Here is an 18,472-nt window from a genome sequence, read left to right as displayed (position 1 = left end):
GTTCCCTCCACCCGGAGACTGGGTCCCTTCTCCCATCCTCCCTACTCCTCTGGTTCCCCACCCATAAGGTGACGGGAATTCAGTGCATTTTTAGGACACGGAAAAGAGCTCTGGTGACACCACGTTTCCCAAAAGGAAATGGCCAAATCCAAGCCCTGTGATGATCTGGCTTCAACCCCCCAGGACAAATGACTCCCACCAGGCCATTCACCAGGCCTGCGGGGGGCCAGGGAGCCCCAGCCCGGCGCCTCACATCCAAGTCCAAGGGCCTCCACCTGAACCTCCAGCCCACCTCATCCAGCAGGGCCCCCTCCGTGCTGGGCGGCGCTCCAGGGAGATGCTTCCTCCCCTCCCCAGGCTCCTCTGTCCCTGCCCTCCCTCCTGTGCGAGGGCCCAACACAGACACTCGGAAAGCTCAAAGCATTCAAAAAGGGACTGCTGGGCAAATCAATGAATGTACGGAAGAAAGGAGGGCAGGTGAGACCCCCCCCAGCTGGCCTGGGGACTGGCGACCTCCTGCTGCCTCGGGAAGACCCTGCAGCCCCTCAGCCCCCAATCTGGAGCTCTTTCTGGGAGGGGGAGCCCCCCCCCCCAGGCCTGGGAGTCACCCTCCACGTCGTGGTATTTCCGCCACCTCCTGCGGGTCATCACACAGCGACTCGGCCATAAACTTCTCACCACGGGCCCCAGGGAGCATCCTGCCTGGAGATGCTGTCCCAAGCCCCGCCCCCCAGGCCTGGCACACCCCCTGGCAGCAGCTCCACCCTCTCTCCTAGCCTCTCTGGGCTTCCTGGCCTTTTTTTGGGGGGGCTTTTTTTTTTTGTCTTTTCTAGGGCCTCACCAGCAGCATACGGAGGTTCCTAGGCTAAGGTCTAATTGGAGCTGTAGTCACTGGCCCACGCCAGAGCCACAGCAACGCGGGATCTGAGCTGCGTCTGCAACCTACACCACAGCTCATGGCAATGCCGGTTCCTTAACCCACTGAGCAAGGCCAGGGATCGAACCGGCAACCTCATGGTTCCTAGCCGGATTCGTTAACCACTGGACCACGAAGGGAACTCCCTGGCCTTTTTAAAGCTGGAACGATACACCCAGAACTCCGAGCCGGCGAGCAGAGAAAGCCAGAGCCAGGTAAAGCCCTGGTTGGAGCCCAGCACACAGCAGGTGTCAGTAACTGCACGGCCCCTTTGCCCAGCAATCCCGGGAGGTCCAGGGAGACTTGCGCGAGGGCCGCAAGCCAGGCAGAGAAGCACGGGAGCAGGGGCCCCTTCCCGCTCCGAACCCCAGGGCTGAGGCTGCGGGCTGCTGAGCAGAACGCCAGGCGGGAGAAGCCCGTCCCCACGCCCTCTCTCTCGGGCCCGTGCCACCCTGTGCCTGAGAAAATGGGCTTATTTCTGGAAAGGCCACAATTGTCCCGCACCGCGGCTTCCTCACCTACGGAACGGGGCCCTGGCTCTTCCACCGCAAGGTCTCTGGGAGGACGGAAGGCCCTGATGTCTGTAAAGTGCTCGGCAAGGCGACTTGCTGTTGGTCTTACTGCTTTTGTAAATTGCTTATTCCCTCTCTGAACACAGACCTGCGGCCCAGAAGTCGGGGGCCCCAGCTGGGAATGTCCAGGGGGAGTGTATCTCTGAGACCCTCATTGACTTCACCTTGTAAGGATTCAGGATGGGGCAGGTTGGGGGGGGTGGTCAGCCACCCCAAAAAAAGGCTAAAATCCAGTAGTTTAGGGGAAATTCCTAAGACTCCTCAAAACCTCTGGATGAACCACTTACAGTAAATTAAAAACCAACCTGTGACCATGTCACCTTCTCATCGGGGCGGCCCTCTAGGCCTCCAACAGATTCTAGGAAAGCCCTTCTACGCGTGGGCAAAGCACGCATGCGCCTTAAAGGTTTTCCTTACTTCAGACAGATTTCTCTCGGGCTACTTTAGATGTAGGAATTTTCTTAGATTCAAGAAAGATAAGAGGCAAGACGGAACAGCTAATCTCCCCCTAAGATCCAGCACAGCTGAGAGTCAAAGTTATCTGGAGAAATTACTGTTCGGTCATAAACCAAGTGCAATACACTAGCTTGAATTTCACACTTAGGCCACTGGTGATAAATATTTTTCATCTACACCTGCCCCTGGAAGGCCAAGGTCATGGTAAGGCTGCACATGATGGTCAGGAAATGGAACCCTGGGCAGAGCAGTGCCTGGGTTAGGAGTTTAATTTCAAGGGTGTCCACAGCAAGCAGCTCTAACAATTTATTCTGTTCTTTGATTAAAATAGGTTTACTTAAGGAGTTCCCGTCATGGCTCGGCGGTTAATGAATCCGACTAGGAACCATGAGGTCACGGGTTTGATCCCTGGCCTCGATCAGTGGGTTAAGGATCCGGCGTTGCCGTGAGCTGTGGTGTAGACTGCAGACGGGGCTTGGATCCTGTGGCTGTGGTGCAGGCTGGTGGCTACAGCTCTGATTAGACCCCTAGCCTGCGAACCTCCATAGGCCATAGGTGTGGCCCTAGAAAAGACAAAAAAAAAAAAAGGTTTACTCAGAAAATTAACCAACTGCCTTAAGGTAACGGATACCTTTCATTCTTCCTACAGGTTTTTTCGGTCGGTAGGGGCGGGGGGGGGTCTGAGTGAGTTGATGCCATCGCTTTCAGACGAACCTGTTTTTCCCTTTTGAGGTGTGACTACTGGGAGAGCAGGGACGAGGCCATGACCACTCACCATGATGTCCCCTTTCAGGAGCTGGGCCGGCTCTACGGCAATGTGGATCCTGCTCTGGTGTTCTGGGCCAACGTTGCTTTGGAATAAACAAGAAGGTATATTATCATGCAATTTCATGATTTCATGGACAGAATGCATTCTGAGAAAGGCAACCCCGCAACCGAAATGAGATAAACTATCCTGCTTGGCCCAGGAATCTGAATCCTCAAACTCTCTCCCATGGACATGAGTCCAAACGGTGTGAAAACGCTACAGCACCGGGCTGGGTCCTGAGAGGAACATTCATCAGCGACCCCAGGCCCGGCCCAGCCCAGCCGGCGGGGCACCCAGCATGGAGTCGGAGGGTGGGGGTGGGTGGGGGCTGATGGTGGCATCTGCACTCAGCCGAGGAGGAGACTGCCCCCGTGTCACCAATGCCTGGGCCCGACAAGAGTCCAGACACCTGACGACAGCTCGCATGCCAAATGACGACAGAATGAGAATATGTTTTCACCTTTATACGTTTTCTGCTAATGTGCATACAATTACCAAAAGAGCAAACGAGAAAGATCCAGAATTTGTACATTCTGGAAATGTGTGCCTGCCATTTGCAAAGCGGAGACGAAGCACAAGACCACTGGCCGGTCACAAACCTGGGATGCATTTACTTCCACCACGCAGGGCCCTCCCCTCTCCCCAGGTCTGGGCGTCCACACCCCTTCATGGAGCCAAGACAGCTGCTGGGCTGGGCGGCAGGCCAGGCCCCTTCCCCCCCGCCCCCCGAAAGCAGCCACACTTACTAGATCCCCGACGTGTACACGGGCTGCATGGCTTGGTAGAGCTTCAGAAAGGGCCGGCACGCTGCAAGACAGGCAACTGTCTGTTAAAGGGCCAGCCCTGGGCAGCAAATCCCCTGAGCCCGCCCCAGGCAAGACACTCACCTCCACCCGAGTCAAAGTTGGGGGTTCCGTGCAGGATGACGAAATGCAGGAACAGGGGCGAGGCGTTCATCTTCACGGTCCCAGACAGGAGCCCGCTGAGAAACTGCACGTACCTGCAAAGGGCAGCCAGCTTAGACTTTCCACCGGGCGCCCGCACGGCTCCCGAGCCCAAGAGGGGCTGCAGGGAAACGAGGAAACGCACCCGCTTTTCCAGGAGATCCGGGCCAGAACCCATCCTGAGGGCTCACAGCAAGGAGGGCTCGCAGCACCCCAGGCATTGGCCCTGGCCCTGCAGAGCCCAGGCGAGCCCACGACCCCACCGAGAAGCACTGGGCCTCCCACACTGACCCAGATGCAGAACCAAGGGCGCCCCCTGCGTGGCAGCCCAAGCGTGTCCACTGAACCCAGAGCTGGCAGGGCCAGGTCCGGGGCTGTCAGGTCCATGGGCAAAAGAGCTGCCATCCCGAGCATGCTCTCTGAGCCAGCCCTGACCTCTGAAGGCGTCAGGGTCCCTCAGTCGCTCAGTCCCATCCACCCCGCTTTCTGGTCGCACGGGGAAACCCAGCAAAACACTGGCTGGAGTGCACACTCCCACCCCCAGGAAGCCGTCAGAGGCCACATCTCATGTGAGAGGCGACCCCACAACAAGACCGGCCCTCGGTCTTGTCTCCCCTGGGCCCTCCTTCCTCGTGGCCCATCTTGTCTCTGATACCACGCCCAGCTTGTGTGCCAGGCTGACGGCTGGCGCCCGGCGTGAGTGCTTGGGGGCTAGAGGGAAGATCCTACCCTAGGAGCACCCCCCTTGTTGGTTTCTCCTGAGGACCCAGGTGGCAGCTGTGACCTCAAAGGGGGTGCAGACCTGCCAAGCTCTCGGATGCAGTCAGATGCACTCCTGCACCCCGAGTGCGTGACTCCAGAGCAAAAACCAAAACCCCACAATATCCAGCACCTATGAGCACATCTAATGCCTCCACGGAACCACGGAACCACGAGGCGCGGAAGGAGGCATTCACTGACTCAGCAGGCGGTGCTGCCCGCACAGCGTCCTCCACACCCTCCAACCAGCCCGCCCCAGGCCACCCCCCCCACCCCAGGACTGAATCACCAGCCCGGCTCAGGCTACCTATGGTTAAAAAATTAAATCAAAATTCTGGTTTTCTCTCTCTGGCCTATTTCACTTTGCAAAATGTCCTCAACGTCCATCCATGTTGTTGCAAACGGCAAGGTTTCATTCTTTTTTATGGCTGAGTAATACTCCATTGCATTCTTGATCCCCTCATCCACTGGGGGACACTTGAGTTGCTGCCATGCCTCAGCTGTAGTGAATAATCCTGCACAAGGAACACAGCGCCCTCTTCATCTCCCTCAGGTATATACCCAGAATGGCAGTTTCAGTTTCAATTTTTGGAGAATGGGTAATAAGTATGCCCTCGAGATCTAATACACAGTATAGTAAATACAGACAATACTGTAGTATAATTATCAAACTTGCTAAGAGACTAGAACTTAACTTCAACCACTGAAAAGAACTGGTTAGCATGTAACACAATAGAGGTGCTAATTACAGCAACAACGATACGAATGTCTCAAATTAACACGTTGTACACCTTAAATCTCACACAATGTCACATGTCAAATGCATTTAAATTTTGAAAGATACCTAATTTATATAAGCAATTCAGATGTGGTCCTTTATCTGAAGCAGCTGAATATACAAAGGAAACTGAACAAGAGGAAATTTCTAGTACATTTTTTTTTTTTTAAAGTTTAAAAACCCCACTTATAATCCATTCTTTTAGGGGGAAAAAACGTCAGAAAAGAACACACGTTTCAGCTTAGGTTCCCTTCACAGTGTTTCCATCTTCCCGGCGGCAAACTGCTCCTCCTTCCTCTCAGAACAGGAAAACTCATGAGAGTCCAGAGGCCCCGTGGTCTGGGGGACGGGCTGCAGGCCACCAGGTGGCTGAGCTCACCTCCTCATCTCATCTTTTCTTTCTTTCTTTTTTTTTTGCTTTTTAGGGCTGCACCTGTGGCATATGGAGGTTCCCAGGCTAGGGGACAAATCAGAGCTGCAGTTGCCAGCCACAGCCACAGCCACAGCCACGCGGGATCCCAGCCAAGTCTGCGACCTACACCACAGCTCGCAGCATCGCCGCTTTAAGGATTGAGACACAAAGCGACAGAGAATTTGCCACCCATCAAATGAGCCTCCTGCCTCTGAGCTCATAAACCCAGGATTAATTACATGAAGGCTGGAGGAAGCTTGCTGTGTAGCCTCTAAGCTTTTTGGACCGCAGACCCAAGCTAATTAATCCACTCTCACCAGGAGATGGATTTTGAAATGGTTTCTTGAGCCCAGTCCTAAAACAGCCTGCAGAGCCCCCCTTCGGGGCACTGGGGACCAGGGCAATGGCTCCCATCACCACAGGGCCTGTCCCCACAAATGCAGTCACCGCACGTCCTCCGGGTCTCGAATGTTCCCCCAGTTGTCCCTACACATTCACTCTGTCTTCTACCCACCCAATGACTGAGGCGTGAGCATCTCCCCACGTGGGCGCTGGCGGGATAGTGTCCTGCTAATCTGCCTGGGTGCAGGGAGATTAGCCTCAAAATGCAAAAACCTCACAAAATGTAAATACCACAGCTTCCGCTATGCAATGATGCAGGAGACACATTAAAAGGAGAAGATTTTCCCCCTTTTCCAGACCCCTTCAATGCTATCCAAAAGCAGCACATATCCTGCTGTACAGCACAGGGAACTCTGTCCAATCACCTGTGATGGAAGCTGATGGACAGTAAGTGAGAGTGTGCACAGACGTATGACAGGGTCACCCCGCTGTGTGGCAGAAATTGACAGAACAACCTAAATCAACTATAATAACATTTAAAACAACAGTAGTAAGTAATGACAAAAAAGAAGAAAGCGAGGCAAACACCCCTCTCTGGGGTGTGCTGAGCTGTGGGGCGAGCGGCCCCCTGCTGACCCTCACGAGTCACCGAGGGGCTGGTATACATGCAACCATTCTCAAACACGGCTCCACCAAGAAATGACGCTAAAAAGTTCAAAACAGATCAAGGGGCTGTTACACTGTAATACTAATAAAATGCTGGCTTTTCCCTGGCTACTCACATGCCCCAGGACGGGGGCCCTTGCTCAGAGCAGGGCATGGCCAGGCCCTGACCTGTGGTGCCACATGCACAACACATCGCGGGTCTGAACACAAACAGACCCAGCCACAGAACACCCAGGACAAAGCACGAGGGGCCTCTGGCAAACTCCCTGTTCCAAGAGGAAATACGGCCACGGGGCTCCTGCCCAAACCACACCTGAGAGCCTGCCTCCTGAAGGAATGTGGAGTCCACCAGGGCTGGTCCAGTCCTCCGGCAGGGTGGGAAAAGATGCGAGGGGCAGGAAAACCATCTGGGCAATTGCCTTGGCAGTTCTTATGCAAATGCCATGATGTCTGCTTTAAAATAAAAATGCAGCGACTGTGTTCTTGGCTCCAGGTTCCCAGGCACAGTGGCAGTGGGTCTGCAAGGGAAGTGGCCACCGCTCTCCTCAGGCCTCACACCTGACTCTTCTCTGGCTGGATGGCAGGGATGTAGCCAGGGGCAGGCAGCCAGAGGAAGTGTGCTCCCTGGAGCCCTTCCACCACACCTGCCAGGGGCCACGCCCGGCAGGAGAGAAGGGAGGTAGGCCTGGGAGGCCAATAAGAGAGAAAGACTCCCAGGCCTCTGAAGCTGGCGGTCTAGCCCAGGAGTTGGCCACCTGGGAACCCGTGTGTGTCAAGTTTTGCTGGAGATCAGCTGCATCCACTCGCTTCCCACCACCCACAGCCACTCCGTTAGAGTGGCCGTGACAGAGACTACGTGGCCTGCAGAGCCCAGGACATCCGCCATCTAGCCCCCTACGGACACAGTTCACCGACCCCTATTCCAGGATCCAGAAACCAGTTCTAGCATAGTAAGGGCCCCAACACCAGCTGAGCGTGGGGAGAGAGTCTGAATCCATGCCAGAGCCAGCCAGGGCTGGACACCAACAGCCCCTCCGTTCTGACCCCGGCTGGTCAGCAGATGTGCCTTTTTTTTTTTTAAATGGTCACTCCTGGGGCATATGGAAGCTCCCAGGGTAGAGGCTGAACTGGAACTGCAACCGCCGGCCACAGCCACAGCCACAGCCACACTGGATCCAGGCTGCATCTGCAACCTACACCTCAGCTCATAGAAATGCGGGATCCTTAACCCACTGTGCAAGGCCAGTGATGGAACCCACCTCCTCACAGGCACTATGTCAGTTCTTAACCTGCTGAGCCACAAGGGGAACTCCCTCCCTACATTTTTCAATGTAAAAACGTATTCACCTTCTTCCTCTGGTTCCAGGACAGATACCTACCGTTTCTGGGAAGGCTGCATTAAAGCTGAAAGTTTATCATCATAAAACTTCTTCATTGCAAATCTGTCGAGGGCCTGGTCGGCACTGGGGAAGCAGAGAGAGAGAGAGAGAGAGCTTTAACTCCGTGGCCACCGTGGGGGGCTGGGTGACATGGGACAGGCTCGAGGCTGTTCTGAGCGACTGGCACCCACAAGACCTCCACTTTTGCTACACCCCTACCCCACGCACACCTACTTTAGCAGCTTTTCTCAGGCCTTGTTTTCCCCAGGAAGAGGTTCAGGGCCAAGTGGAAGCCCGGCTGCAGGGTCTGAAGCCGGTTCTGAAACAGCAGCACCTGATCTTAGGATATGGCGCTTTCTGCGCTGCACGCAGGCGGGCAGGAGAGGCACCCGCCTGCCACTTCTCACAGGCAGGCACAGGTGTCCTAACCACCTACAATACTGTCTCAAGTAATAGTTTTTGCCTAAATAAGGGCTGGGCTGGTAGGGCTGCACAAGAGCAAGGGTCACCTAAGCACTGACTATTTAACATGCTGAGAGCACAGGTATTTTAGAGCACATGCAATCATATTTTCTTAGGTATTCCTTTTTCTGGAATTCATTTTTGTTATTAGATTTTTTTTTTTCCCCTAGGGCAGCTCCCTCAGCATATGGAGGTCCCAGGCTAGGGGTCAAATCGGAGCTGTAGACACCGGCCTATGTCACAGCCACAGCAACGCTGGATCCTTAACCCACTGAGCGAGGCCAGGGATCGAACCCACAACCCCATGGTTCCTAGTCGGATTCGTTCACCACTGTGCCATGGTGGGAACTCCTGTATTATTAGATAGTGATAATGCATTTTGGCCAATATTTACGCTCAGCATTAGTACTGTTATTAGTATTCATAATATTTTTAAATTTTTTTTTAAATTTTATGGTCATACCCACAGCATATGGAAGGTCACGGGTTGGGGACTAAATCCGAGCCACTGCTGCAGCAAGGCAGGATCCTTTAACTCTCTGTGCCAGGCCAGGGATCAAAGCCACACCTCCACAGGGCCCCAAGCCACTGGACCGCGGCGGGAAGCCGGTATTCACAGTATCAGCACCGACTCTGTGAACTCTTATCTTCCCGGCGCTGCTACTATACTGTTCTTCCCACTTTGTGCCTGGACCTGTCTGTCATGATTTTTCCTTTTTCTATTATATTTGGTTTACGGTGTTCTGTCAAAGTGTCTGTCTTCATCAGGAGCACAGTTTGTGACAAAGGCCTTAAAAACGTCTGCGCCCTGTGATTACTTGTGGGATAATATCCAATAGAGAAAAAGGAGACGTGATCAAAGGTGCCTGGGTGGGAGTCGGCTATCACGGCACGCTTCAGCGTAAGAAGCTCCTCAAAAGGAAGCAACAGAAATTCTCAAGAAAAACTGCAAATAACCTGGACCAGCGATACTGGCGAATCCTTAAATATGCACTATCCTATTCATCAAGGGGCGAATCATGCAGCCACTGAAACAATGTCAGGGAGGGCGAGCAGGGGAGCGTGTCAATTTAGAGGAGCAGGCTACCCAGAGCACGGTGGTGTCACTTTATTTTCACCAAGAGCACTTCACGCCGTCACCCCTACTAGGACCAGCAGCAGTAACAGCAGCTAATACCCAGCACGGGTGCTGCAGTACGTGCCTTCCAGGCAAAGACCTCCTGAACTGTCCCAAAACCCTGTGAAGTCCAAGCATCACTCCCACTTCCCCCGGGAGGATGTTTTCGTGTGAACGGCCTGACACATGCAGCAAGACACGCACTCATTTGGAGAAAGTGGGGCTTTTAGAGAGTCAGTGATGAGCTTTAAGTGAATGAAGCTCAGTCTCCACGCTTCCCCCAAAAATGCCAGGATTGCCTGCCCAGGGTGCGTGGAACTCTGGTTCTGTGCTGCTGCAGCAAAAACGTGAGGCGGGCTCTGTCCAGAATCCACCAGAAACCTGCTCTCTGACCAAATGTCTGGCTGAGCAAAGGGACACGATGTAACCAGGAATCTCAATTTGTCTGGCACACACGCAAAAACTTCTTATCACCAAGGAGGGATCTGATTTTCGCTGGAGGGGGTGGGGTTTCCTGCCTGGCAGGCATGGGCTCCCCAGTTTGTTCCCAGAGAAAACATTTGGAAGGTCAAATTTCACTCCTTAATCCTAGAAAGGAGAGGGTTTATGGGCTAACGTGAATAGGCTTATATTCCCTCCGCGCGGAGTAGTTCATGCTTCACAAAGTGGCCATTGGACAGACAGGGCCAGTGCAGGTGCACAACCCAGAGATGCTATTTCTGAAGTGGACTTCAGTGTGAGGGGAGGCGTGTGCTGGGGGCGATGCATCTGGGGTCACCACATGTGCCCCAATGCCAGGAGGGCTGGCTTGTGGTCGGGCGCCTCACTCACTGGCCTTGCAGTGCCCGTCGGCCCCGGTGGACCAAACTGGCCTCCACTCATGGGCCGTGAGGTCCTGAGCAAGCTGCCTGGGATTCCCAAGCCTCAGTTTCCGCATCTGTGAAGTGGGAGCCATGACTTGGGAGGAAGTCAAAAGGGGCAAAGGGAAATATGCAGAGTACCTCCCGTCGGCCCAGTGCACACAAACCGTGGTGGCCGTGGCCATGGCCATGACCAAATTCGAGGTGTCAAAGAATGACAGTGTGTTCACGTCCTCGCGGATGCCTGTGTGGAAGTCTCCAGGGTGAATCCTACGTGGCTGCACATCTAGGAAAGCGTCTTTCTCACGAGTGTAAACCCTTAGCTGGAGCTGGGTTTCTGGGCACCAGGGGCGCTGGGGCACAGGTCGGCCCCCAGGCTGCCTGCCTCCCACCCACCCAGCCTCAGAGGAGCACGATGCCCTTGGCAGCCAGGATGCGTCCCTCCTACCTGGCCGAGACGTTGGTGAAGTGCATATAAGATGATACGACCACGCCGATGCGTCCCTTTCCGCCCTGAGGGAGACAGAAGGGGGTCATTTGAACACGAAAATGCCTTCGGGCGCAGGGCAGCAGTGAACCTGCTCTAGCGGGGGAGCCAGCCTTAGCCTCCTCTGGTCCCCGATCCAGGGCAGGGCAGCACCCACCTCAGCAGGGACCATGTATGTGGGGTGCTGATGGCAGGTGCAGGTGCCACCTGGGGCATCCGAGGACACCCCCAGGGGCAGGTCTGCACAGAGGGGGCCCGTCAGGTCCCATTTCTCAGAAGGGCTGGAAAAAGTTGTGCGGGGGTGATGAGCGTGAGGGGATTACCCCGGTGAGAAAGACCCAAATGGCCCACTCACGGGCGGAGGGCTTTGAGGGCTGCACACCCAGCCCAGAGAGGTCTGGAGGAGCTGGACGGCAGATCCCAGCTGCTGGCACTGCCCGCCCTGCCCTGCCACACACAGGGCACCCCATCCCAGGCAGTATGACAGAAAGTGCACCACTCAATCTAACCACAGACACACGCAGTCCAGACACAGCCTGGCCAGATCTCAAACCCTCATCACCATCAGGAGAAGATGTCTGGGCGTTCCTGCTGTGGCTCAGAGGGCTATGGACTCGACTAGTACCCGTAAGGATGCAGGTTCGATCCCTGGCCTTGCTCAGTGGGTTAAGGATCCAGCATTACCATGAACTGTGGTGTAGGTCGCGGCCACAGCTCAGAGCCCGTATTGCTGTGGCTGTGGTGCAGGCTGACAGTTGCAGCTCCTACTCGACCCCTAACCTGGGAACTTCCACATGCTGCGAGTGCGGCCCTAAAATGCCAAAAAAATAAAAAAAGAAGTTGTTTGGAAGGACCCCAGTTCCACGACAGGACACCCTCAACCAGAACTGTGGACTGCCGCCTGCCAGAACACGCTGCCATGACCCAGAACAGCGGGCAGCGAACACAGCCCACCAGCCGCTTCTGCCCACCACCCGTGTCCCTACTACCTCTGAGTTAAGAGCCGTTTTAACGTTTTTAGACAGCTGAAGAAAACTCAAAAGAATATTTCAAGGACACATGAAAATCACATGAAGTTCAAAGGTCAGTGCCCATCAAAGTTTGATTGAGACATGGCCTCGTCTGCTGATTGAGGCAGCTCTGGAGCTATTTCCACACGGTCCCAGCAGGTGTGAGCAGACGGTGAGGCCCCAAAGCCTTGAAAGCCCCATCTAGGTGTTTCCAGAAAAGCGAGCAAGCCCTGAGCTAGAACCACATGGGCCACAAAGGCGGCACCATCAGCATGCAGGTCCCACATCTAATCTTGAAAAGGAACAATGGAGAAAATTCACGTCCAAATTCTGGTGCCTGAACATCAGTCGGAAGCACTCTCCTCCCCGCCTTGCGAGCTTCAGTGCAGACCCGCCTTCAGGCTGTCACGGGAATCCTGCCTCCCGAGGAGACGAACTGTGCAGCCCTAGCCCATAGGCTGCATAAATGCATCTGCCATGAGCACCATCTCCCGCAAGCCTGGCACATGTTGGTGGCTTCCACTGCCACCATCTCCAGGGGTGCTTGGTGCAGAGAGGAAATCTTTAAGCACAAGCCACATTCTTTAGGACTTGACCAGTTTTTGGCTGTTCTTCACAAAACTCAGAATCGCTGACGGCCCCATTTCCAGACAGCGTGCTTCACCAGCAGCTCGGAACTAAACGGCGTGCGGAGCGGGCAAACTCATCCAGCAGAACTGCGGGCTTGTCCTACTCAATACCGGTGTGGGGGCGGGTGGATTCATTTACAACACGGAAACAAATTCTCAGATTTCAAAACCAACCTATGCGAATCCGACTAGGAACCATGAGGTTGTGGGTTCGATCCCCGGCTTCACTCAGTGGGTTCAGAATCCGGCATTGCCGTGAGCTATGGTGTAGGCCGCAGACATGGCTCGGATCTGGCGTTGCTGTGGTGTAGGCCAGCAGCTGTAGCTCCAATTGGACCCCTAGCCTGGGACCCTCCACATGCTACCGGTGCAGCCCTAAAAAAAAAACCCAAAAAACAAACAAAAAAACCTAGTGTGCGGGCAGGTGAGGGGGGACCTGGAGACCAATTCACATAAACACCACCCTTTGTATCCGGGGCGGGGGGAGGCAAAGCGTGGCAGTTTGGTCCTTGCCGGCCCTCCCCAGGCCGTGACAGCATCCCTGGCCTTCTAGGCAGGAGGAGGGCTCTGTGCAGGACAGGCAGGTTTTGGTGAAAATCAGCAGTCTCACCCCTTCTGCCACTGGGATGAACTTCCCCACATGTCCACACCTGTAAATTGAAATTACAGGAGCGCTTCCTCCTCGGGGCATGGTTTCTGGAACATCTCGGACAGAGTTCTCAGCCGTCTGAATAAGTGTCAGAGAGGAACAAATCGCTTCCAGGAAGTTCCAGCATGTTTTTGGTTAACCCCATTCACAAGGCTTGTCCAGAGAGCAACGTAGAGTTTCGGAAAAGGATGTGTTTAGAGACCTCGACGAGGCAAGTTCATCACTTGGGACCCAGATGTTGTAAGTAATATGTATTATAATCGCTTCACTAAAAACGTGGACCTTTGACACGCACAGCTGAATCCCTGTGTTGTGCAGCACAAACTATCACAACATTGTAAATCAACTGTTTTTTTTTTTTTGCTTTTTAGGGCCACACCCACATGGCATAGGGAAGTTCCCAGGCTAAGGGTCAAATCAGAGCGACAGCTGCCGGCCTACACCACAGCCACAACAAAGCCAGATCAGAGGCGAGTCTGCAACCTACACCACAGCTCAGGGCAACGCTGGATCCTCAACTCACTGAGTGAGGCCAGGGATCAAACCCACATCCTCATGGATACCAGTCGGGTTTGTAATCCACGGCACCACAATGGGAACTCAATAAAACTTTAAAAGATGAAAAAAAAATTTTAATAAATCAATATCAGAATCAAAAAAAAACGAACAACAAAAATGGACTGTATGGGAAAGGGGTGCGTCGTCTCAAGGGCCAGGGACCAGAATCCTCTGGAGACGCAGCTGGGAGCCAGTCTGACCGCAGGCTGCTGTTTCTCCCTGTGCAGCTGCTCTCTGCCCAGGTTAGGGAACGCAGCTTCAAAGGCTTGCGAAGGAATCTTAGGCAACAATGGCCCATCAGTAGCATCCTCACCGTGTTAAAATCATCAGGCCAGAGCTCTCGCTGTGACACAGTGGGTTAAGAATCCGACCGTAGCAGCTTGGTGGATACGGAGGCACGGGTTCAATCCCCAGCCCCAGCCTGGCAGTGGGTTAAGGATCCGGCGCTGCTGCAGCTGCAGTGTGGGTTAAAGCTGTGGCTCGGATTCAATCCCTGGCCTGGGAACCTCCATATGCCACACGTGCGGTGAAAAAGGGAAAAAAAAATCCACGTGTCAAACCCAATGAAAAACAGTTTTAACAATAATTGTTTTAAAAAAGAAAAGAAGGAGTTCCCGTCGTGGCACAGTGGTTAACGAATCCGACTAGGAACCATGAGGTTGCGGGTTCGGACCCTGCCCTTGCTCAGTGGGTTCACGACCCGGCGTTGCCGTGAGCTGTGGTGTAGGTTGCAGACGCGGCTTGGATCCCGAGTTGCTGTGGCTCTGGCGTAGGCCGGTGGCTACAGCTCCGATCAACCCCTAGCCTGGGAACCTCCATATGCCGCGGGAGCAGCCCAAGAAATAGCAACAACAACAAAAAGACAAAAAAAAAAAAAAAAGAAAAAAAAAAAAGAAAAGAGTCTCTTTCTTTACGTTTGCATCAAAACACAAACGCGGCGAGAAGCTCCATAATATAACGCAACCCTTGAATAAAAGTTAACTTCATAATAAGAGAATTAACAGGACTGCCCGGCTGTTAGCGGGAGAATATGCAATCAAGTTAGACGAATAAATAAGAAAAGCAGAGAATAAATAAGAAAATAAATAAGAGAATAAATAAGAAAAGCAGAGAGCAGCAAATCCCCTTTGCGTGCACCCAGCGGCTTTTCCTCCAGGTCAAGTGACCGTCACCTGTCCCCACTGCGGGAGCTTTGAACTGCACCAGCCACGTCCACCCTCCTCACTCAGGGGCCAGACCTTAGTGCCCCTGCAGGAAACTCCACAGAAAGTCTGAAAACTCGAAGGGAAGGTTCATTTACATTAATTTACATCATGCAAAGGGTGTCTGTGCAGCCGGGACATCGCCCTGCCGTCCCCACAGCCGGCCCTGGCCACCCTTTGAGAGTGGACTTGTCACGTCCCCATCAGGCTGGCCTGCTTGGCAAGGACCATAACATTGCTGCAGCAGCATCCTGCCCGCAAGTGCGAGTCAATGGACTAGCCTAACGTGGTCATTGCCGTGGTTACCTTAACGGCTCCTCTTTACTTTCTCCACTTTTTTTACTTTTCTAGGCTCAGGCCCAAGGCATTTGGAAGTTCCCAGGCCAGGGGTCAATCTGGAGCTACAGTTGCCAGCCTACGCCACAGCCACAGCAATGCCAGATCCGCGCTGCATCTATGACCTAAATCACAGCTCACAGCAATGCAGGATCCTTAACCCACTGAGCAAGGCCAGGGATCGAACCCGTGTCCTCATCGGATTTGTTTCCGCGGAGCCACAATGGGCACTCCTCCTCGTTACTTGTTAAAAAGGCTTTCCTTGAAAAATGAAAATGCATGAAAATGAAAGGATTCACTCCTGGGTACCTTAAAATGGTGACTGCCGTATCTATCAGTAAACCAAAAATGTGGCAGCCATCAAGCCAGCACGTTACAGCGGCCCCCACGGCAAGCCCCAAGGGAACTCAGGATGGGAACGAAGAACGCCTGCCATCTAGCGGTCGGTTGCTGCAGACACACACACACACACACACACACACACACACACACACACACACACACACCCCCTCCCCCAGGTGTTCCCCCCCCAACACACACACACCCCGAGGTGCCCCCTGGGGAGACTCAGGATGAGAAGAGCAGGAGACTGGCCCCAGAGACGGAATGATTTCAGTGAGCCCAGACTCCGCATCGTCCCACACTCAGAAAAGCACGAATTTCATTCCTCTGAGATCTCTGCTTTTCTTTCACTAACAGTAATCCTTCCATGTTCCCCCTACCTGGTCTTTGGTTATAAAAACTTCTGTAATCCTGGCTCCCATTCTTGCCTCTTTGGAACAGTTTCTCAGGGTGCGCTGAGATGCTGTGTCCCAGGCTTGGAGGCCTCAGAACATCCGCCAAGTAAAACCTAACTCTCCACGTCAGGTTGTGCTGGGGGTTTTTTGTTTTGTTTTTTTCCAGTCAACACTACATTTGCAGCTTTGTATTCAGAGACCTTCCAATACCATCTGCAGCCAGACCCTGGGAGGCTGGATGACTTTTTTTTTTCCCCTAAGTGTGAAAACCTAACCACACCCCCCTATAGAAGCTGTTAAGAGAGACAAGGTGGTCCCCCCGGCTCCCAAGTGGGCACTTACCCTGCAGTGAATGACAACCACGTGCTGGGGGTCGCTGTTCAGCCAGGCCTCCTGCGCCTTGCAAATGGTACACACCTTATCCAGGGGCGGCGCGTGCAGCTCGGGCCAGCCCACGTCCAGGGTCTGCAGGGACAGAGAGAGAAGGAGCTGCCTGCTTCCCATCTCAGAAGCCCCAGGAAGCCGCCTCACGACGGTCTGCTCAGTTTCCCAAAATATTCCATTTTAGAGTAAAGACTAGGGGGGCATGTTCCTTTTCTAAAACTTCAGGGGAACTGTGGCCAGCCTCCTTTACTGGAAAGGAAAATATGAAGGATTATGTTTCCCCAGGAGACATCCACTCCGCGTCTTATCTGCTTTTCTGCAGCTGGAATGACAATTCTAGAAAGGGCTTTCGGGAGCCACTCATGGGGCAGGGCTCACGCGGAGAGGCCCAGGCCTGGCAAGATCTGAAACAGGAGTTCTTGGCCGGAGCTGCTGCCAAAATTCCTCCCCGCAGACTAAAATCGCAGTTTGGGAAAGTGCAGTGAGCCGTTCCTCCACAGGCCATGCGGGCGGGTAACTTGGGAGCTGGAGACGCCTACACAGTGTCACTCCTGCAGGAGAGGAACCTGCCAGGAAGGCCTTCAAGCCCAGGGTGCAATTCAGGAACAAAGAAAGTCATCACCACGTGACAAGAAACCCAGCAGGTCTGTATGCAAAAAACCAGCCCCTCTGAGCCACCTGACTCACACACGCCCGGCTCTGAACCTGCCGACGTGCAGGGCTGTGACTTCTGCTTAGCTTCTTTTTTAAGCGGGGCAGAGACACAGAACTCTGCCTGATTACAAAAGCAACAGAAATTGTGTAAAATGATGGGAAGATTCCAAAAACTGCCAGAAGCAGGGAGAGGCACACACCCCTTCTGCCACTCAGACCTAAAGGCCACTACCTTACATTGTTTTTCCGTGTACACTGGGCATAGGTGAAGTACTATTATACACAAAGTCTAGACTGCATTAAAACAGGCAATTCATCCTCCTCCTATTTACATATTCTAGTGGCTGCAAAATATTTCACCATATGGAACACATATACCTGTATATATTATATAATATACTGTAACTTCGTCAATCTTAAAAATTTCCCCCTAAATCTTTGCTATTTAAAAAGAATAATGGGGGGAGTTCCCGTTGTGGTTCGGCGGGTTAAGAAACCGACTAGTGTCCATGAGGATGTGGGTCCGATCCCCGGCCTCACTCAGTGGGTTGAGGATCCCACATTGCTGTGAACTGTGGTGTAGGTCACAGACCTGGCTGGGATCTGGCGTTGCTGTGGCTGTGGTGTAGGTCAGCAGCTGCAGCTCTGATTCGACCTCTAGCCTGGGAACTTCCGTATGCCTTGGGTGTGGTCCTTAAAAAAAAAAAAAAAAGAAGAAGAATGGGGAGTTCGCACTGTGGTGCTTCAGGTTAAGGACCCAACTGCTGCGGCTCCAGTCACTGCAGAGGCGCAGGTTTGATCCCCAGCCCAATGCAGTGGGTTAAGGATCCACTGTTGCTGCAGCTGTGGTACATACAGGTGGCAGCTGTAGCTTCTATTCAGTCCCTGGCCGTGGAACTTCCACGTGCTCCAGGGGCCACCACAGAAATAAAATAATAATGGATGGTGGGGTGGCGCGTGGCTGTACCGAAGTGGCAGGAGGGAGACCTTTGAGGTGAAAATGGTCTGGATTTGACTGTGGTGCTGGTGACACAAATCTACACGGAATGAGATGGCACACATCTCACACACACATCGCACGCGCGCGCACACACACATGCACACACACAGCTGCTACACGCAAACTCAGTGGAAGCTGCATGCAGTCTGTGGATTGTAATAAGGTCAAATTCCTGGCATTAATACTTTACTGCAAGTTATACAAGATGTTACCTCTGGGGAAGACTGGGTCAGGGGTATTATTTCTTCAATTTCCTATAAATTTAAAACTATTTCAAACTAAAAAAAAAAAAAATTCAATTAAGAAAAATCAGCCGTGGATTTGAACAGTTCCTAATACCCCTCATTAAGTCAGA

At 53.3% G+C, this 18,472-nt stretch overlaps 1 protein-coding gene across 13 annotated transcripts in view; it reads right to left on the bottom strand.

Moving 5' to 3' along the window:
• Positions 1–18,472, bottom strand: part of TNS3 (tensin 3) — a 232,623-nt gene that overhangs the window by 103,297 nt on the left and 110,854 nt on the right. For all 13 annotated transcript variants that reach the window (XR_014834141.1, XM_021079356.2, XM_085005686.1 and 10 more), the window contains 6 exons: positions 16,422–16,544; positions 10,920–10,984; positions 8,033–8,116; positions 3,640–3,752; positions 3,499–3,559; positions 2,720–2,795 (listed from right to left, as the gene is read on the bottom strand). Coding sequence is in view for 12 of the 13 variants with exons in the window: in XM_021079356.2 (XP_020935015.2) it covers positions 2,720–2,795; positions 3,499–3,559; positions 3,640–3,752; positions 8,033–8,116; positions 10,920–10,984; positions 16,422–16,544 (522 nt within the window). In the remaining variant the exon portion in view is untranslated. The remainder of the gene's footprint in view (positions 1–2,719; positions 2,796–3,498; positions 3,560–3,639; positions 3,753–8,032; positions 8,117–10,919; positions 10,985–16,421; positions 16,545–18,472) is intronic.

The sequence above is a fragment of the Sus scrofa genome, chromosome 18 (genome assembly GCF_054392235.1).
Source record: "Sus scrofa isolate SSC_HxYL_T2T_F1_AM1 chromosome 18, Sscrofa_HxYL_maternal_Yorkshire_Landrace_v2.0, whole genome shotgun sequence".
Lineage (NCBI taxonomy): Eukaryota > Metazoa > Chordata > Mammalia > Artiodactyla > Suidae > Sus > Sus scrofa.
This window is presented reverse-complemented; position numbering and strand designations above follow the sequence as displayed.